The sequence below is a fragment of the Monodelphis domestica genome, chromosome 6, assembly GCF_027887165.1.
Source record: "Monodelphis domestica isolate mMonDom1 chromosome 6, mMonDom1.pri, whole genome shotgun sequence".
Lineage (NCBI taxonomy): Eukaryota > Metazoa > Chordata > Mammalia > Didelphimorphia > Didelphidae > Monodelphis > Monodelphis domestica.
The window spans coordinates 43,317,437-43,338,480 of record NC_077232.1 but is presented as its reverse complement, the minus strand read 5'-3'; the positions used below and the strand labels follow the sequence as shown (position 1 = coordinate 43,338,480).

Below are 21,044 nucleotides of genomic sequence, written 5' to 3'. Positions count from 1 at the left end.
TGAGAGACTAGACTAGTACAAAATAGAAGGCAGGAGAAGGGAGCCCTATGCTGAGAGCAGCAGGCAAGCCTGAGGCCAGTCTCCTCCCCCGGAGGCTCCCCCTAACTGGCTCTTCTCCTTCCCAGATGCCCTCGACTTTGTCACACAGTGGCTCCAGGAGGCCTGCCAGGAACTCACCAGCCCGGGGACAGCACAGCAGGGGGACCCCAGCTCGGAGCAGGCAGCCAGCCCGGGCCCTGTGACCATCCAGAACCATGCATACATGAAGCTGCTCAAGTGGGACCATCTGCAGAGACCCTTCCCGGAAGTACGTCCCAGTGGGGCCACTGCAGGGGACTCTCCAGCGGGGACTGTCCCTGGCCGTAGAGGAAGCCCGGAGCCTCCTTGGGCCTTCCAAGTGGCCTCCTTCCGGGAGCTCTTAAGCCCAGGAGGTCCCTGGAGAGAGCCTCGGGGTGGGGAGTGCTGTGGAAGCCTCTAGGGGCCTCCTCCCCTCCTTTCTAGGCTGGCACAATCACTGAAGGTCTGCTTTGGGGAGAAATGTCCGTTTTTCCCTCTCCCACAGAATCACAACCTGTTTTCAAGACAAAAGCCATTTCTAGGAAACAGAAAAGCTGCAGGGATTTCTTTCAGTAAGGCTAAAATCAAGAGAGGGGAAGAATCTAGGGGGCTCCGTGGATGGAGAGCCAGGCCTAGAGATGGAAGGTCCTGGGTTCAAATGTGGCCTCACTTCCTAGCTGTGTGACCCTGGACAAGTCACTTAACTCCCATGGCCTAGCCCTTACCACTCTTCTGCCTTAGAACCAACAGCACACAGTATCGACTGAGGTGGAAGGTCAGGGTTTAAAACAAAATGAGAGGGAAGAACCCCTCCCTCCCCCCATGTCCACATCTGTGAAACTCCACCAGTGGGAGCAGCCCTGCCTGGGAGGGGAAAGCCGGCGGCCCTGGAGGGGGCAGGAGGGGCCAAAGAGCTTGTTGTCCGGTCACGGGCGGGACGGGGGAAGAGGGACCCCCAGGATTATCGGTGAGCCCCCTTTTCATCGGGACGCCTTTCGCTCACTGAAAAGTAAAATGATAACCGACGCTTGGGCCGCGATCCGACATTTGCTCCTCACCGTCACGGAGACCGGCTGCCGGCTGCCAGGGCCAGGACTGGCGCTCGGGTCTTCCTGACTCTAGTCTGGTGCTTGCACGCCGGGCCGCCCTCACTATCCCCTCCTCCTCTGTGTTCAGGGCACGTCGGCGAGTGCCGACAGCCAGAGGAGCATCTTTTTCTCTGGCTTTAAAGTCTGCAGATCTCTTCCTCACCGGGCAGTGGGTGGGAGGCGGCGCAGGCATCCTTATCTGAGTTTTACAGATAGGGAAACTGAGGCTCAGCAGCATTTGCCCAGAATCAGAGCTGGTCACGCCTGGCCGCTGGCCTGGGGGCTCCGTCTGCCCTCCGGCAGCTCCTGGCCAGGCCTGGGTGGGGAGCCCTGATGGCTGCCCTGTTGTGTTCTAGACTGTCCTGATGGACCAGCCCCGCTTCCAAGAGATGCAGCAGGAGCTCGAGAGGCTCGTCGTGGTGGGGGCTACCCTGCTGGTCACGTACAGCGCCTCCGCCCCAGGGGTGTCCAGCCTGGCGGGCTTTGCCGAGAAACTCAAGATGGTCGTTCGGGTCCTGCTGACAGAGATGCATCAGCCGTAAGTGACCGCTCGGCCTCTCTTCGGGAGTCTGGGCATGAGGCGGAGAGGGGGAGATGCCTCCTCCTGGGAGCCCCAGGAGAGATTCGCACTCGTTTTCATCTGTTTACGGGTACAGATGGCCTTCTGTCCCCCTGCCGGGCCCCCTCCCTGCGCCTCCTTGCCTCCTTCTGTCTGTCCCTCTGCCCCTCCCCCTCCCTCCCTCCTCCTTTTCCTCTCCTTCCCTCTGACTCTCTGTCCCTGCCCCCCCCATCCCCAGGGAGCCCCTCCTCCACCGTGGTGGCTGGCTGCATGTTGCAGGGTTTTAACCGCCGCTGTGCGCTCAGACGCCCTTCGGCCCTCAGCCCTGACCAAGAAAGCAGGAGCCAGAGGCGGGGTGGGACCTGTCTGGGGATCCCCGACTCCCCGGGGGTACCAGAGGCGACTGGAAACCCTGGAGAAGGTTGTAGGCTCCAAACCGCTCCTGGGGCGCACCGGCTGGGCCTCCCCTGGGACACGGATCCCCTGCACTAGTCCCTGACCTCCCGCTTGGCCTCGGCCCTCCTCCAGGTCCTTCAACCTGAGCGAAGCCCTCGCCACCATCGGGGAGAAAGTGTGCGCGGAGGTGACCAGCTGCCAGGCCCAGTGCGGATTCACCCCCTTCAGTGCCGACAAGGAGGGCGTCCTCAAAGGCCAGATCCAAGCAATTGCCAGCCCCGACGACCCCATTCGCAAGCTCGTGGGTAGGTGGGGAGGGGCTGGGGGGGAGGGGGGCCTGCTCGGTGGGTGATGGCTTCAGGCCCGTGGGAGACTCCCCTCCCCCGGCCGTGCGTTCTTCCCTTCTTCCAATGATGTCTTTAAAACACAAAGTAAAGCACGACCAGAAAAGAAGCCAGTTATGCTGAAGTGCCGCCATCAAATGCACTTTTGAGCTCACACACGCGGAGCCAGGAGCTGTCCAGGCCCCTGGCTTAGGGAGGCCTCCCCGGCACAGCTTAGGAGGGTCCTCCGGGTCATCTGGTCACGTCTCATACATGGCTAGTCGGGCTGGAATCTAATGGGACCTGCTGGTCGCGGAGAGGCTCCTGGCCCGAGGACGCGGGCCTGTCCCCGAGAACGTCATTAGCTGCTGCTGGCACAGGGCCGCCCTCGTGGTCAGGGCTCCTTCCTGCATCTGCGTAGACTGCCCGCCCGTATCCCGGATGGTCACCGCAGGGTTTAGGGAGGCCCGTTCGGCCGGCCACTAGGCGCAGGCTCCGAGGCGGCTGTGACTGCGGCCAGGCCGACATGTTCACGTCTCCACGATGAGGACTTTGGTCTTGGTCATTTCTGAGGTCCCCTCGTCACCGCTGGTTCGACTGGGGGAAGGTCGCAGGAGAGCAGCCCCTGCCTCGTGGGGTCAGAGCGACAGAATGGTCCCTCGGGCTTGGAGAAGTTCATAGATGCACACACGGGACGCCTGAAACGCCTTCCAAGCACCGACGAGGCCATCCTTCTTCTGCGAAAACCGAGCAGTGACGGGAGTCAGTGGTTAGAGCCAGGCTAGAGACGGGAGATCCTGGGTTCAGATGTAGCCTCAGACTCCCTGGCCAAGTCACTGTGCTTGGCCCTTACTGCTTTTCTGCTACGGAACTGATACAGTGTTGATTCTAAGAGGGAAGAGAAGGGTGTAAAAGAAGAAAAAAGTAACAGTTGGTGTCTGCCACTCTCCAGTGCTGGCCACTGAGCTGTACGTCCATCACTGTGGGCCCTGCAGGCCTGGGCCCGCTCACTTTATCCAAGCCTTCCATAGCCCTCCTGGTGCCACATGCGTGGTCATGATTTCTTCTGAGCCAGTGATCTCCCATTGCTTCCTACGCCGCCTTGCGCTCAGCCATTCCCTCCTAGAGGGTCTCCTAGGGTTTGGCCTCTTCAGACTGGGATTTTCTCAACATTTTATTTTTTAATTCTTACCTTCTGTCTTAGGCTCAATACTGTGTATTGGTTCTGAGGCAGAAGAGCAGTAAAGGCTAGGCAATAGGAGTTAAGGGAAGTATTTGAGGTCAAATTTGAACCCAAGACCTTGCGTCTCTAGGCCTGGCTTTCAATCCCCAGAGCCTCCTGGCTGCCCCCTTTTGTTTGCATTTTGGCATGTGTTAAGCTTTCTCTCCCAGGCCTGTGGCCTGCATGGACTCCAACAGGGGCAGCCCTGGACCAAAGGGCAATGAACCATTTAATCACTTTTCTAGAAACGTTCCCAGTTGCTTTCCAGCATGGCCAGACCAATTCACAGTTTCCCCAACAATGTATTGGTGTTCCTGTCCTCCCATGACCGACACTGACCATTAATGTCTTTAATCGTCTACAAGGCGGCATCTCTAGAGTGGTTTGTTGTTGTTTTTTTTAATTTTGTGGCCATATGAAGCATTGGGACTGACAGAGAAAGACTGCTGGTTCTGTTCTGACTTACTGGCTCAGCAGACTGCCTGGAGACTGTCTCTCCTCATGCCCAGGCCAACACTGCCTGGAAGCGTGGCTCATCAGTGTGTCTTCTGGTACTACCCTGAGAGAATATCCCAGGGGCCTTTCATGTGGCACAGGTGCTGGCACTCGATGCCCCTTAATAGGTTTCCTGAATGCATCTCTTGCACACTGTTGAAAAGCATGCCCTAAATAAATCACATTAAATTTGATACTAAAAAACAGTGGCTGTTTGTCTCCCTCTCAGGTGCCAGAATCCAGGGCTTCCTGGAAGCTTACCTAGTGTCTGGCCTCCAGAAGTCCCTCCCTGCTATTCCTGGTGGATTAGGCCCGATCCAGAAGGAGCTGGAGGAGGTGGCCGTCAAGTTTGTTCGCCTGGTCAACTACAACAAGATGGTCTTCGGCCCTTACTACGACGCCATCCTCAGTAAGATGCTGAGCCAGGAGGGCTCCCGTGGCTCGGCCAGCTCGTAGAGACCCCCCACAGCAGCAGTATTTATTTAGTCGGCTACCACCCCTTGTTCTCCATGTAACGTTGCTTCGGAAAATGGCTTTCTCTGTAATACATTCCTCTTTCTCAGCATTAACTCTAGAAGGGAAACCAGGTCCCTGCAGAACAAAAGAGATGGAACTGGATGCTGAATTCTGCTCTGGGGGGCCGCCCGTGCACCGGAGTGTGTGTTTACAAGCCAAAGGAGCTTCCGTCTGTGGGAGCCAAGCCCATCGTCTACCGTGTTGGAAGGATCCTGGTAGCCCACCGGCTTGGTCTCTAACCTGAGGGTGGGGGAAAGTCAGGTGACCTTCCTAGAGGTTCTTCAGACTGGGCCCTTGAAAGCCCTGGAGAAAGTACCTCTAGCAGGGCTGCTTTTCTGGGTTTCCTGCTGGCCACTGGAAGGATTCTCCTTTGCTAGAGAATTTTTTTCTGGTTATCAGGAGTTTGCTCTTTGCCAGAGGATGAACCCCAGTGTGGATTGTGGCAGCTCAGGCCCATGTGGCCTGGAGAACAGAAAAGACATTTCTTTGATGTTTTTGAAAGCTTGGGATTTGTAGGGGAGATTCATTTTTTTAGAGAGGAAAAAATGGCAATTTGATATCACTCAGAAGATGGACCAAAAAGGTGTGATTTTCACTTAAAGCCCAACTTGAGATCCTATTTCAAGTTCAGTGGACAGGCTGGGAGGGATGGCTGGATTTTCTGAGCTCATTAAATGCTCATAAATTCTTGTGAAAGTGAGGCTCTATGGTATGTCGGCTTGTCCCAGATACCAGCCTAGCTTGGCCCCATTGTGTGGCGGGATGGAGGGTCCAGGTTTGTTTTGGATCCCTCCGGCACCGGAACCCACCTGACCTGAGAGCCCGGGCAGGTCAGGCCTCACCATCCCCTCAGAGCAGGTCCCGAGGGCCTTAGGTGAGGCTCTGCCGAAGACGCTGTAAGGACCAGGTGCAGATCAGGAATAGCTCCTGAAGATCCCATCCAAAGTCAACTTTGCAGGAAGGGTCTAGGAAATGAGTGTGGAAATACAGGAAGTACAGGGTTTGGGGCTAAATTGGACCAGGGAGAGAAAGTTTGCTCACCTGGGGCTTTGGGGAAGACCCCAGAAGGCTCCAGAAGGGCCCCAAGCCGGCTGGAAGGGGAGGGCTGAGCCAGCCAATGGGAAGGAGGCAGGTGCAACAGGAGGGCTGCCAGGAGAGAAGCGATACTGAGAGGATGGACACTATCTGATCAGCGGAACCCTGCCCCTCAGCATCGGGGATTTCAGCCCTTCCCAGGGTTTGCGCCAAGCCAGAAGGAAGTAAACAAAACGTGACTCAAACAGGGCTCTGTGGAAGGGAGAAAAAGAGTGGCCTGAGCAGCCACTGGGGAACAAGGTCTGGCGAGCTGGGGCCCCTGGGACAGCCAGGACCCTGCTCCAGGCAGGCCTGCAGCAGCTGGCAGCCATCGTGAAGGCCCAGCCTCCCGCTGATACAGGCCCCTCTAAACGCAGAAAAAACAGTCTGAGCAGAAGTCCCCATCCCGTGCCACGGTGGAAATGGCTGTGTTTGGGCCGCCCCAGAGGATCACGGGAAGGGGGGGTTGCCTTGGCACTGGGCTCCAGGCAAGGACTGGGGGTGGCTTCTGGGCCCCCACCAGGGTCATCCCCACGCAAAGATGAGTCAGCCTAGACAGAAGCTGCGAATCCAAAGGCAGGTGTCCTGCGGAGCCCCTTTCCCTCTGTGGCAGTGACGCCTCAAGGGGTTCCCCCAGGGAAGGCAGAGGAAGAGCCTGGGCTTTGGAGTGGGAGGGCCTGACTTCTGCCACGCCCCGCCCCCCTCCCCTGTGGAGCAGGTGGGCACCAGAACCTGTAGGAACTGAGCTAGTTACCCAGAGGCAGGCCCGGGGGCAGCCCCAGGCCTTGGGGCCACGTGACTGGAGCATTTTCCCTTTCTACCACAGGGCTCCCACCTGGGTGCTGAAAGCATTCTTAGCCCGTTTTACTGAGGACTGTGGATAAAAGGGCCCCCGCTGGGATCTGGGTCAGGCCTTCACGCCTGGCGACTAGTGTTGCTCCCCGCGCCGTTTTCCCGGTGGTCCCTTCTGCTCTCCTTTTGGTTTGGTTCCTCAGCCTTCATTTTGTCTCCTGGAGAGGCCCTCCTGGAGAGCACAGGAAGAGGCAGCCCTGGGGCCCGGACCCAGCCTGTCTCCTCCCGCCCCCAGGAAGTGAGCCCCAAACGGGCTTCTGGGGCTGGCTGCCCGGGCCATTTCCCTGCATTTTCCCAGGAGGCTCAGCAGAAGGTTCTTCTGGGAGGAAGGTTAGTCCGGGTCTAGCAGGGGAGGCATCTGCCCGGTGGGGGAGGGGGGGGTCACTCGGAAGTTCTCCAAAGCCCAGGCCTGGCAGGGCCCCACGGGACGGCCATCGGAGGGCCCCGGCGTTCATTGAGTCATCGTGACTTCAAGAGTGACTGAGGCCCGGAAAGGTGAAGGCAATGGCCGGAGACCGCCAGAGGAGGAGGGCAGCAGCCAGGCCTGGGAATGGGAGGCATCGTGTCCAAATGTGGCCTCAGACACTTCCTGGCGGGGGACCCTGGGCAGCCACTCGACCCTGCTGGCCTGTTTTCTCACCCGTCCCATGAGCCGGGGAAGGAAATGGCGAGCGCCTCTGGGGTGTCAGGAAAACCCCGAGTGGGGGCCCCCAAGGCGGACACGACTGAACACACTGGAGGAGCGGGCGTGGCCATGCCAGGGTGCCCGGAACCTGCTCCCAAGGCAGGACGCTGAGCGTGGGGAGGCGTGGCCCGAGTCAGCTGTCACGCCTACGATGGCGGAGGATCCCGCCTTTCCCTGTGGCGGCTGGCAGAAGCGTCTCTGCGCTAAGTGAGGGCTCAAAGTCCACGCTCGCCCGGAGTGCCTGGGAGGCGCGTGCTGCCCGCCCCCCTAACCGCGGGGTGCTCCGGCCTGGCCCGGACCCTGGCTGCCGGAGCTGTGGCCCCTGTCCAGGAGGCCCTGCACTGGGCCCATCACCTGACCCAGAGGACTGACACCGAGGCAGGGACAGGAAGCGGCCCCGCCCCCCAAGGGCTTCAGTCTAGCCGGGACATCATGGATCCACAGACGCTCTTCTTCTAATTACCTGCGGAGTCGCGGTCTTTCGGTACTGAAAAATCCTTTGGGGTGTGACTCGCACAATTTTGCCCAGAACATGTATCAATTAGGTTTCTATTTGCCTGAAAAACAACAACAACAACAACAACGGTTGGGGCAGCTGGCTGGCTCAGTGGATAGAGCGCCAGGCCTGGCGATGGGAGGGCTTGGCTTCCGGTTTGGTCTCAGACACTTCCCAGCCAGGTGACTGTGGACAAGTCACTTCACCCTCACTGCCTTTGGGCACTTCTGCCTGGGAACCAGCCCTCGGTGTCAATTCTAAGATGGAAGGGGAGGGCGTAAACAAAGCAGCCATCAGTTTTCATCCTCCGGTTTTTTAAAGGATGCCACCACAATGGAAGTTAATAAACATTTGCTAAATTACATTTGTTTTGCTTTTTATGAAATACTGTAAGGGGTAGAAATGAGGGTTTTTTATAAAAGGTTGGACTGGGTTCTTCAAGAGTGGGGTCGCCAGGAATTTCATTAATTCCAAAGAGGTTTATTTAACAAGTTAATTCTAAAATATGGACCGTGAAAGAGAGGGCAGGGTAAGATATCTAGCCTAAGCACTGAGTATTTTGCTCCAGCTCTAGGCTCAACCCAGGCGGGGCTAATTAGCCCTTAGCCTGTGGGGCCTCAGCCTTGAGCGGAAGACCTGGGGATGTAGGAATCCTCTCTCAAGGGGTAGGTCTCTCCTGAGGCTGGTCTCTTGAGAAAGTCCAGGAAAGGCGTCGGCCTTTCGCTCACCCCATGTGGCAGTTTAAGGAAGGAACGTAGAAGCAGTCCGAGATGCTCAGTCAGAGCCCCAAAGTCAGACTGAAGCCTCTCACAGGAAGTTCTTGGCATCTTTAAAGGCCCTTCCTTTCGTCACTTCCTGTGCCTTCCTCCACTTTGTGTGTAAAACCTCCCGGCCCGCAAGAGGTTTCAAGGAAGGAAAGATAGAAACAGGATAGAAGTTTTGGATCCCGCGAAGGGCGTGGACGAGCCGGCTTTAGAGATGTAAATAATTGAGTCAGTAATCAATTATTGATTTTCGGGAGCCACAGCCTGCTCCGACCACTGGACGTTACTATTTAGGCTATTCCCATCCAATGATCTCAATTTAACACTGCACTGGTCAGAGGATAATGCTAGCTCAGTAGGAAAGGAGATCAGAAACTAAAGGAGGTAGATAATGCTAGGTATTAGCATTAGAAGAGAGAGAGAGAGGAAGGCCTGACCGAAAGGCCAGGCCTCAGGGAGAAAGATAGAGAGGAGAGAGAAAGGGGAGGAGTTGCTCCTTTGCAAACCTGTGGACGTCTTCCAAGTGGGCGGAGCTGGCTGCCTACCCTTCCTTTTATTCTCTTTGATATACAAATGAGCTCAATACATATGGATGAGTTACCTAGTGTATTGCCATTGGATAATTGCAACTTATGACAAGGTGAAGGTGGGGTTATTATCCTCCAAGGAGTGAGATAGGAGGAAGCAAGGTTTCCAGCCTAAACTTCAGCCAGGCTGGGAATAGAGCCCATTGCCATGCGCAGGATGGCCACTCACAATCCTTGTCTCTCCATAATACCTATGGGCTGGACTGCTACAATGTGGACCAAGTACAGCTAAAGCTTTGCTTAGGACTGCCCGGGGGCAGTCAGTCGATTCTGATTCGGCACCCACTTTGCACATGGGGGTCACAGACCTCCCCACCCAAGTGTGAGTGGGGTGTATATACTTCTGGTGATTAAACCTAAAAATGGACCGGGGAGAGTGAATTTAATCTTCACAATACATTTTAGGGCTGGTGGAGACGTCACACCTAGAGGCCATGTTTTTGTTAGAAGGTACAGTGACAACATGGTGGCCAGGCTGGGTTGCCCAGTGGGAAATGGGGCCCCATTTCACTTTCCATTTAAACCCAGTGTTGTCCTATCAGAAGTCACTGGGCGCCCCCTCTTTCCTTGTCGGCTGAGACTCCCAGTCATCCCGCCAAATTGGAGGCTGAAGACGTGAACGAGGTCATTTTTTATTCCTCTCGTGGGAACCATTCGAAAGGGCCCGGACGGCTCGCACAGAGCTGTTGTGGCCAGAGAGACAAAGTCTGGCTTTGGAGAAACAAAGATGTTTGACATTCCTCGAGGGAACACCTTGTTTGGGGGTTTGGGAACATTTTGTTTCTTTGGCAGCTCTTCAGGTGTGACGGCGACCCACGGGAAGGAGCTCGTGGCCACGGGAGGACCAAGGGGATGGCACGACAGGGGCCCAGAGAAGCTGGCCATTACTAACTTGCCAAGAAAACTTGAATGCAGAATGTAAAATCAAGGGGCATTTATGGAAATAGACTCTGCCATAGTTTCTGAATTAAATCATTAGAAAAGGTTTTCCCCCAAAGTGAAAGAATCCACATCCTGCTTGAAAATGAACTATTTCTAAAAGGAAAAAAATCCCAGGAATAAACACTGTAGACACTTCATCTACAAGCTTTGATGTCTGCATTGGCCCTGACCATCTAGCCCTGAAGGCCATTCAGTTCTCCCTCCACGGTTCATTTCAGTTTTTCTTTCTTTTTTTCCCCTTTAAAATAAATTCCATTTTCTTCTTTTCCAATTACATGTAAAAAACCTTTTTAAGATTAAAAACATTTTTGGGGTCCCAAATTTCCTCTCCCTTCTCCTTTCCCCATCATTTTGGATTTGAAACTCTTGTTGGGAGAATGAAGAGGCTCAACCTAGGACGGCCCCCCAGAAGCCACCACCAACTCCCTCAATTTACAGATGAAGAGAGCGAGGCCCGGGGAGATGGAAAGCATCTGGTCCTCATCCCAGAATCAGAGGTGAAACCCGAGGTCGTCCTTCACTGACACGAAGGCGGGCCCTTCCTGTCTCCCACACGTAGCTCCGCTGACCACCCTGACCGTCCTGCACGCTGTGGCTTTCTTTCGGCCTGTGCCATTGGATGTGGAGGCGGGGCTTTGTCTACAGAGCCTCACCAAACAAAGGGGAGAAGCAGGGGTGGAAAGCAGGGCTCTTGTCTCCGTGTCCTCTGCATTTCAAGAGAATCTAAAATCAGGCCGAGCCCTCCATCCACATAATTCTGACAACCTTCACTTTCATTAGAAAATGGGACAGACGACAGGCGAGTGACTTTCTATAGCCTCAATCGATACCCTTGTGTAAGAAGGTCTCTTAGTAAATGGATCTTTTTTTTCTGTTTTTCATGTTTGCGCTAAGTTGCCCTGAGACCGTGTGTGAAATTCACAGGCTAGTGGTCGGCTGTAAAGGGCACCCATGGCCACTGGGGCCCTCAGGCCTGCAGCGTGACCTGGCCGGGCCCTCAGCGTAATAGGTCACTTACACTGACTATGCGTGTTTCATGGTTAAACGAACGTCTCTACGGAATCCTTCAGGTGAAACAACGATTTTAGTATCTTTCCTGAGCATCCCGGCGCGGGTAACAATGGCGGGAGCCAGCCGGGATCCTTCCGGAATAGGGCACAACTAAATTTGAATTTGTGGAAGGGAAATGGAGCCTGTTATTGAGCCGTACAGCCAAGGCAGGACGTTGGAGTAAAGTGCAGACTGCAGCGGACACAGTACTGAAGAGTGACCGTGTCGCTGGAAGTGTTGAAATGTATCTATCATTACGGCTGATATGGAAATGAATCGGTGTCACATGATTTCCTACGTATAACGAATCATCTTCTCAGTAGGTGGAAAGAGGGACAGAATTCAGAACCGAAAATTAAATTGAGAAAAATTAAACAACAAAACCGCGTATCATCGCGGGCTTTCCACGGGCTCTGGATGCACGAAGGACGTGAGAGAAGGAGGAGCGGCTTCTGAATAAAAGCAGACGGGCACAGAGCTGTGGAGATCCTTTTATTGGTAAAAGAATTGGTGTTTTTTTTCTTTCCATTTTTAACTACAAAACAGATTCCATACATTCTGCCATAAATAAAAACAAACAGTAAGGCAGGACTTTACATGAGCAAACAGAGTAACTTCCAGAACAAGTGAATTAAAATGTTTCACAATCATAAGCCATCCAGTTTTTAAAATAAAACTGTTGAAAACCAACAAGGCTTCAAGTGTGTCGCGTAGACATCCTTGAAGAGGAAACAAAATGCGGTTCAGACATTTTGCACTATTTCCCCATTTCATAAACTTCATTTTGCTCAAAGCACAAATCTGTTCAACATTTTAAGACCCGCCTTCTAGTTGGCTTTTAAATTGTTTATTGAGAACCATTTGATAGAAAGAGGCACCGGCGGCGGCACTTTGTTCCCAGGATGCTCGTGACAAAGTGTCGTCTCTTTTCAAGAAAGGACTGTAGAGGCAAAAGGGGCGTCTGTACACAAGTCTGTCTTTGGCAGGAGGCTCTGCGCTCCTCTCACCGGATCCTCTTCTGCTGCCGGGCTCTGTAGATGTCGTGGATGGGCGGCACCACGGCGCCCTTCTCCTCGTCCTCGTCCGAGTCCTCGTTGGGCCGCTTGACCGCCTTGGTGAGCACGGCGCTGCTCTCCACGGGGCCGTTCCCTTCCACGGCCAGGTCCGGCACCCCCCCGGTGATGATCCTGACCGCCTCGTCGACAGCTTGGAGAGGAAGGACAGAACGGCGGCGGTTAGCACGGGGAGAGCCGCTGCTCGGAGCCCTTTACAGACGTGGCACATCCGGCCCGTTGGTTACTGGGCGGGTCTCAGAAACCATCAGCCGTTGGGGTTTTACCCAACTTTAGAGCCACTTAAAATACCCCCCCCCCCACCATCACATGAACAGGAGGAACGTTTTGTGGCGTTTTTGTTGGTATCGGCTGGGGCACACACGCACGCGCACACACACACACGCACGCACACACGCTCGCACGCACACGCACGCACACACACGCACGCACACACACACACGCACACACACACACGCACACACACACACGCACGCACCCTCCCGCTCCAGGCCGCTGCCCACAGTTCCCATCTGGCTCGGGCGCCCCTGGCAGTGGCAGAGGAAGGAGGACTTACTGCTCGGGATCTTGCATCTTCGGAAAATCTCCATCAGCTCATCCACCTGCACAAAAGGGCCCTGGGTGCGAGAACAGAGTTCGGTCAGCCACGCGGGGACCGGCCACTCCCAATTCCCCTTCCCCAGTGCCAGGCCTGTGGGAGCCCACCTGGAAACAGACGGGGGGAGGGAGGAGCTTCATTAATACCACGGCGGCGGGAGGCACCGGAAACACTCCCCCGGGCACGGGGTGGAGGCCGGGGGCTGAAAGGGAAAGAACAAGCCATGAAGGGAGGTGGCGGGGCCTGCGGCCCGGGACGGGCGTCTGGGCAGGGACAGCCAGCAGCAGCCCGTCCAGCCTCCCCTCCGCTGCCCCCCTCCAAACCCGGGCCGGAAGGCAGCGGCTTACGCGCTAAGTGTCTCGGCTGGAAGGGGATCATCTGCTGCGTGTCCGGCTTGGGGTATTCGGGCTTTCGGTCCACTTCGTCTTTCAGGACGGGCACTATGGAGGGAGCCACCACCGGGTCAGGAATGATGGTTGCCAGCTTGGCCCGAGAGACATCCTGAAAGCAGAGAATGGGGGAGCTGAGGCGCCGGCGGAGGCCCTGCCCGGTGCCCGCGCTGGCACAGCCCGCGGGAGGCGCTGCCCGGGGCCCAGGCCGGCGCCCAGCCTCCTCTCCCTCTCCCGGCACCTCCCGGGGCATGTCAGGGGCTCCCACGAGGACTCGGCCTCCGAGGGGGCTCGGCCTGGTCTCTCCCATCCCGGAAGGGGGCTGCACAGACAGGCCCGTCCGAGCGATGCTAAGGGCAGGGAGGGCGGCGCCTCGCGGGCCTCCGCGAGTCACACTGACAAAGCGATTCCCCTTCCGGGGCTCGTCTCAGTGTTGTGCCCCCCCGGAGCGCGGCTTTTAGAGTCAGAATTCAAAGGCGGGCCGGCCTCGGGAGGCCGACGTCCCGCACTCTTCCCACTCCTCTGCGCTGCCCTTGTCAGCCCCTGGCAGCAGGCTCAGGAATCCCTTCTTCTCCTCCTTGGCGGCCCCAACTCTTAAAACCAGTGAGAGGCGGGGCCTCCCGGCCTCAGGACTGCCGCCCAGCCCGGGCCTCTCTTCTGCTTGGGCCGAGACAGAAAGTAAAAGCTCGGGGGCGCAGCTGGGGCTCACGGGGCAGAGCCAGGCCTAGCCCTGGCTGGGGGACCCTGGGCCGGGCACTTAGCCCCTGTGGCCCAGCCCGCGGCACACTTCTGCCTCGGACCGCTACTTAGGTCTACTCTAAGCCAGAAGGGAAAGAAAACAAAAGCCGCCGCCCCGGCCCGATCTGAACCACGCTGAGGTGACGGGCTGGCAGTGCAGAACCACACACACGTTCTCATGTTTGCCCGACATGATGGAACTTTTGCTGCATATTTATTTGTTATGAGAGGGCAGGGGATGGCTGATTTGCAACAAATGAATAAATGCATCAAAAAATATAAAGCAAAATAAATTTCAGAAGGGCTATGCGGCAATTTTATTTTCATCATTTCAAAATTAATATTTGTAAAAAGTAAACTAGGGGGCACCTAGGTGAGGCTCAGTAGATTGAGAGCCAGGCCTAGAAACAGGAGGTCCTGGGTTCAAATCTGACCTCAGACACTTCCCAGCTGTGTGACCCTGGGCAAGTCACTTGACCCCCATTCCTAGCCCTTACCACTCTTCTGCTTTGGAGCCAATACACAGTATTGATTCTAAGGTGGAAGGTCAAGGTTTAAAACAATTTAATTGAAAATAAATAAGCTGTTAACAGGTTCCTGATTTCATATACAAGCCTCTTTTGTTTTTGGATTACTGAAATGTTCATGTTGATGATTATGATTAAAATAAAGATTTGCTTGAACTCAGTCAGATATTTCTGGATTTGCAAGGGAAAGTTGGTGTGAGGTGAAAGGCGAAAATTGCCTTTGGTCTAGTGGATAAAGCACTGAATTGGTGACGAGGAGGTAAGTTCAGACCCTATCCCATTTTTACTAGCTGTGGGTCTGTGGAGCAAGTCACTCAACCTTAGCCTCAGTTTCCTCCTTTGTAGAATGGAGATAATAATATTTGTTCTGGATTCTTGTGAGGAAAAGAGCTTTGTGAACTTTTTAAAGGAAAGCCAAAGTAGGGCTTTCTGTCAAAACATTCTTGAATTTTCATTAAGAGCTATTTTACCCAGAAGTGAACATATCATATTACAGGTTTCCCTTCCACATCGTGAATTTCCCCATCTCGATTTCACTAGATTGTGGGTCAGCATAAAGAAATTAAATGGGAATTTGGGGGGAGTTTTGCAGAAGCCACAGACAAACACGTGAAGGCCAGCAGACGACACAGAAAAAGTTTAGGAACTCAGAAATCCATAAAATATATGTATAGTATTGTATAATAGTAACATATTTTATTTTTTCATACCATAAATATACATAAATTCTTTTTTAAAGTTAAAATAAGTAAAAAGTTAAAGTTTGTGAAAAGAACATAAAAGCCAGCAGACAACACACAAAGGCTAGAAATGTAGAGATATCTTAACATTGGCCTACATATAGCCTGTGACCAAATACTGAACTCACATTTTACAATAAGGTATTGCAAACACCCCATAAAAAAAAAATCAGACTTCTTCTCTGGTACAAAAGGAGGGCCAGAAAATTTCATGTGGATTTCCCAGATCGTGGGGTGCCGTCCCCCTAAGCCCGAGATGTGGAAGGGATACCTACATAAAGACAGTGTTTGCAGGCCACAAACACGTGTCTGCCATTGTGATAAGCCTGTGGCAACTGTGAATTCCAAACAATAATGGCTACAAACAACTGGCTGATTTTCTCATCCCTTGCACCTTTGGAAGCAATGAAATAAAGAAGACAGGGAAGGAACAGAACCTTTTTGCAGTTGCCTTTACACACCATCTGGCTTTAAACGGGTCCTGGAGGGCCCAGGACCAATCTCTTTTGCATAGAGAGTTCTCTTCTGTTCATGAGACGCACAAGGAAAAGATAAAACAACTTTTCTACACATAAGCAACTTCTGGGGTTGCTTAAATGTTCCACTGTTCCCTCGGCCCCGCTCTGGCTCTGTGTTTTCTGAGGGCTCAGTTCATAGTGAAACTGAGTTCAGTCTCAAGATCAGATCATTCCACCTGGGGCCTCCAAGGCCTCCTGCTGTCAGGGTTCAGATGCCTCAGTGACAAGAAACACTGCAGGAGGAACGAGAGGACAGGGTTTCCTTTTTACTGCATCTTAGAGACAGGAGCTATTTCAATCAACCAATCAATCAATAAACAAACACTTATTAAGCACCAACTATGTGCCAGAACTAAGTTTGGTTCACAACTAAGAAACGGATTCATCCATTTTATGGGTAGCATCTGGAGCCCCTCCCCCACAAACTAGCACCTGAAGTTAAAAAAGACAAACCAACCAAAAAACCCAGAAGAGTTTGAATTATGGGGGAATTCATAGTATTTTGCTTTTCCTTTTTAAATCCCCCCTTTTCTGAGTTCTGCATCTCTAGGCACTAACAAGAGGGAGGCTGGCAAGCTTGATCACTGCTTCTGAATTCCATCAGTATTTCCTATTGGTTCAATGCTTAAGAAATCGTCGAGGCGAGAGGAGCAAGACGACGTGGCGATCTCCTCCTCCGCCACCCCCGCCCCCACCCACTTACCTTGTAGCCGAGAGCCTTCAGTTCACTGGCGGAGCAGGGATACAAATCCATGAACTTGTACCTATCGACCAGCAATGCGGTTTCCTTGCCTTCGTATTCTTCCTTGAAGGCTGTGAACCGTCTTTTCTCCACTTTCAGGATACTAGCAAGATCACCGATGTTACTTTCAAAAGCGAGGAATCGGGCCCATATTTCTCTACCCAGGAGAAGCAAGGAGGAGAGGTGGTCAGCGCCGGGTACCCCCTGAATGTGGCCGCATCCGACTTCTGTCCTCCTTGTTCTGGGGGGCCTGCTCAGCAACCATTCTGCAGGGGGGAGCCCCCAGCTCCACAGCCCACTGGGCAGTGCGCTCGGCTCCCCTCTGAGGAGGGCAGACGGTCTGTGGCCTCAAAAATGAGGAGTTTGTACATTTTGTTGGGCAGTTTGATTTTCAAGTTAGTCTTAAAAGGGCCTGAGTGCTGAACCCCAGGAAGGCCCTTTGACTAAGGGGAATTTTGGATGGTGGTTGGGGGGGCAAATCACATTATTTCTCTATAAAAGAGTCATTGAGAACTGCACGGACACATTCTGACATTTTCTCCACCACTTTCTTAAGTCTCGACAATCTACAATACGATGCCTCTGAACATGTGGCAATCTGACTCCTGAGAGCCTCCACTGGCTGAATCCTTATTCTGATAGCAAAGTGGGTCAGACCCAAAATCTACAGAAGGCCAGCTGACAAGGCAGACACTTCCAAAAAGGCACATGAGTCCTCAAACTTTACATTTTGGGCAAGCCCTGCCTGAGGGGGTAAGTGGCACACCAGCTGCTGTCTGAGTGGTCACTGTGCACCCCCCAAGGCACAGTCAGAGCCAGCCACAGCAGGCAGACAAAGACTTCCTGAACTCTCTCCCCAGAAGCCCTCGTGTCCATACCAAAGAGGACACGTGACCACACTTCCACTGGGCTAGCCGGGCCCCTGAGCCCCCCTCATCATGTACTCCGGGCATAGAGCAGAGTCAGTTACGGTCTCTGAACCAAAACTTAACTAACGCATCACGGCCAAAGCTGACAGAGCTTCTCGGTACCTCAAGAAGGATTTACTAACTGTACTTTCTTGAAGAAAGCAAGAGCAGATAAAAGTGAAATAAAAACAATTAGCAACTAGAACATTTGAATATCAAAGCAGAACAAAATTCAGGACGTAGAAGGCTTAGACGGACTATTGCCTTGGGGAGAATATTAAAATGACCATCTCGGTAGTAACCTCCTATCTAAGGGCCAGAAATAGTCAGGAACAAGACACCAAAGTACTATAATAGCTGCACAAGTAGTAATAGAAGTTATCAAGCATTTAAGTGCCCACAATGTGCCAGGTACCAAGATAGAAAGACAAAGAAAACAAACCCTGATGCCGATGGACAGAAGTACATTTACAGCATGGTCCAAAAGTCCAAGTAAGTCAAAGGAAGCAGAAGTTTTTTAGGTATGCTAAAGCATGTGAGATGGGCCAACTGAATAGAAACTAGTTATCTAGAAACTGGACCAACGTGGACAAACTATTTGATTTTTGTTTTATGTAAAAAAGAAATATACTAATTAATCTGCAAAGGTATTTTCCCCCCCTGAAACTAGGCTTAAATGTAAATTTATCACTAAGTCCAAATGTCTGCATAGATGAGGTCTTCATGACCTAATCCTTTTGGGCAAAACTTACCCAGATTTCTCAGGTGGAAGGCTTCCAGAGGTCAATACTCGTTCAAACAAAACTCGGGTATTATTGTCTTCTAGAGGAATTCAAGAAGACAATATGATTAAAATTACCTGGTATGCATTTTTAATCCATAAAATTCATAATCAAATGCAAATTAGTTTTGAGTTAAGTCTTCTAAGTATACAAATCATGAATCTAATTTTAAAGTGTTAGATTTTATGCTTCAAGAGGCATCAAAATATGATTTTTGGAGAGTTGAATTTAAAAAAACTTTTGTACATAAAAAAATTATGGACTTCAAATTCAACTGTTTTTTTAAAAAGACATGAATGTACTAAGAAGTTGGGGGTGAAGGGTAGAGAGGATAATGTGCCTAGGACTAACTTTTTAGACAGTCTTTTAATTATTTGCTTGACCAGCAAATACAGCACACTTGCACTGAAGTATGAACATTTTTGCATGGATTTAATATGTTAAAATAGTAGAGAAGGGATGTAGTTAGACTGTCTCTATGATACTTCTGAAAGTATCATTTGCTGCTATAACTTCTTTGGTTTTAAAAATTCATCAGAGAATGGATATGAGGCTTTTAAAAGATGAGAATACAAACAAAACAGGTATCATTTCTCATCTCCTCAATGGGTCAAAGAGGGGTGGAGGGAGAGAATTCAGAACTGGAAAGAAAAATATAATTTAAAAAAATGAGGAAAAGAATAAAAGTTTCATCATAAATCAAGATGCAAGACAAATAGAGCCAACAGGCTTACCTTGTCCCTGATTAACACATTTTAAATTATAGCAAATCATTTAATAATAGCAAACCCACATTAGTTCATTTAATGCCCACAACAACCCAGCAGCATACTACAGGTTTCATTTCCCCCATCATTTACAGATGAAGAAACCAGGGTTTAGTGAAGGGGAGTAATTGTAATTTGCTTCACCTACCCCCACTTCAGCCTTTAATAAAAATGAGGGTCATATTTGAACCTAAGACCTATCCTGCACTCCCCAAGCTAGGCTATATTGCAGTGAGTCAAGGCTTCTTCTTACAATATAGAGCACGAGTCCTTTTCCTCTTATAATTTTATACTCTATTACACCCTCTACCTGCTCCCATTTCAGCAGATGGCAGCTTTACCAGAAAAGAAGCCAGGCATCTGGCCCTCACTCATCTCTCCTGGCCATCTACAAATGCTTTCTTGGTCCCATCTCTGAGAAAGGCACCTCCTCCTTTGTGGCCTTTGAGCATTCCTTCCTAGTCTCTGTCTCTCATGCTGCCTCTCCTCTTCCTTCATCTCTTTACTCTGTCACCATTTCTTGGTACCTGTCTCTCTGTTTCTCTCACTGTCTTTCTCTTTTTTAGCTCTCCTCTTGATCTCTCTCTGTTTTTCTCTCCTATCTCTGTGTCTCTCTCACAGATCTCCACTGGAAAAGGAAACAAGTTCAGCAGGTTTCTTTCAGATAATTTCACAGAAGGTGGCAGCTTCAATATCAGGAAACCCAGGCTTCCCTCATGACCTGGTGAGCTGTTTACTGAGCCTCAGTATGTTCAGTGAAGTCAAGAGCAGCTCCTGTTAATCATAGGTTTTATGGTTTCCCAGAGCTTCCCCCCACCCCATCACAGTTCGAGGTAGATGCCGTGAGGATTACCATTTTACACATGGGTTCAGGGTAGGTAGATTATTTGCCCAGAGTCATGAGTCAGGATTTGAACTCAAGACTTCCTGACTCCAGCCCCCCCACCCCCACCCCATCTAATCTTGGTATTTCCTCCCAGCCTCCTCCAAACTAGGGCTGTTGTGAGGAAAGTCTTCTTCAAACTGACAAGTGGTAATACATTTGAGGAGTTCTGATAGTCATCTATTTACTTATTTTACAGAGTCAACATTTACTTACCATTGAGGTGAGACAGGTAGTCAATATAGGCTAATACATATTCTGGAATGTCCCCGTATTTTTTTAACCCCAGTTCAAATATCTTAAAGGCCACTGATTTATCCTAGAGAGAGGAAAAAACAAAAACAAAAACAAAATCTCATTTAAATTCAAACTCAAGATAGTTGACTGGGTGCTCAAAAATGGCATACTGGAGAGCAATATGACCAAACGAGCATCAAATAAAATGGTGGAGCTGTACCACCCGACATCCTGAATGGCCAAATGATGCCCAATTTAGAATACAGTGGAGATTTGAGGTCTGTCTCTGTGCATGTTCCCAAAGTCATCCTTAGAACCAAAAAACTTTTGCAGATACTTCCCTCTGATCAGGAGTGACCTCACAACATGGATCCTGAGGGCAGCTTGACAATGAATCCCTTTTAAGTTCCAAGGAATTAAGCCAAGTAACTAATTCTACAATGATTTTCAATTCCAATAACATTCCTCAATAACAATTTTTCTAGATTAAGTTTTATGACATTTCAGCATTTACCTTACTACAGTAGTATTCCATTAATGCTGCAGTAACATAAACATGATGGCGCGTTCTAGTATCCTCTCTTGCCTTCTTAAATATCATTCTCCCAGATTTGATACCTTCTGCTCGCCTTGCAAACTTCATATATTGAATATATACCTAGATAGAGAGAAGGGGTTTTTAAAATCCACTCATAAAGAAAACATGATCCACATCCAGAGAAAGAACTGTGGGAGTAGAAACACAGAAGAAAAACATGTGATTGACCATGTGGTTTGATGGGAATATGATTGGGGATTGACTTTAAATGATCACTATATTGCAAATATTAATAATATGGAAATAGGTTTTGAACAATGATACCTGTAAAATCCAGTGGAATTGCTCATCAGCTCAGGGATGGGGGAGGGAAAGAACATGAACCATGTAACCATGAAAAAATATTCTAAATTAATTAATTAATTAAAAAACCACTCAAAACCTGAGAATATATTCGTATGCTGTTGAGCTATATCCAAAAGTCTGAACCACATTTTA

The 21,044-nt window shown here is 51.2% G+C and overlaps 2 protein-coding genes across 4 annotated transcripts in view; one reads left to right on the top strand and one right to left on the bottom strand.

The window, feature by feature from the left end:
• Positions 1-8,125, top strand: part of TCP11L1 (t-complex 11 like 1) — a 50,826-nt gene extending 42,701 nt beyond the window's left edge. The window contains exons 7-10 of the mRNA XM_001380548.4: positions 126-307; positions 1,502-1,683; positions 2,233-2,405; positions 4,370-8,125. Coding sequence (XP_001380585.3) covers positions 126-307; positions 1,502-1,683; positions 2,233-2,405; positions 4,370-4,596 — 764 coding nt within the window. The 3' untranslated portion in view covers positions 4,597-8,125. The remainder of the gene's footprint in view (positions 1-125; positions 308-1,501; positions 1,684-2,232; positions 2,406-4,369) is intronic.
• Positions 8,126-11,585: 3,460 nt separating this feature from the next.
• The window catches only part of CSTF3 (cleavage stimulation factor subunit 3), a 78,064-nt gene continuing 68,605 nt past the window's right edge, over positions 11,586-21,044 (bottom strand). For all 3 annotated transcript variants that reach the window (XM_007497236.3, XM_016423473.2, XM_016423474.2), the window contains 8 exons: positions 20,523-20,666; positions 19,988-20,090; positions 18,092-18,161; positions 16,393-16,588; positions 13,125-13,278; positions 12,885-12,979; positions 12,736-12,796; positions 11,586-12,312 (listed from right to left, as the gene is read on the bottom strand). In XM_007497236.3, the coding sequence (XP_007497298.1) occupies positions 12,110-12,312; positions 12,736-12,796; positions 12,885-12,979; positions 13,125-13,278; positions 16,393-16,588; positions 18,092-18,161; positions 19,988-20,090; positions 20,523-20,666 (1,026 nt within the window). In that variant the 3' untranslated portion in view covers positions 11,586-12,109. The remainder of the gene's footprint in view (positions 12,313-12,735; positions 12,797-12,884; positions 12,980-13,124; positions 13,279-16,392; positions 16,589-18,091; positions 18,162-19,987; positions 20,091-20,522; positions 20,667-21,044) is intronic.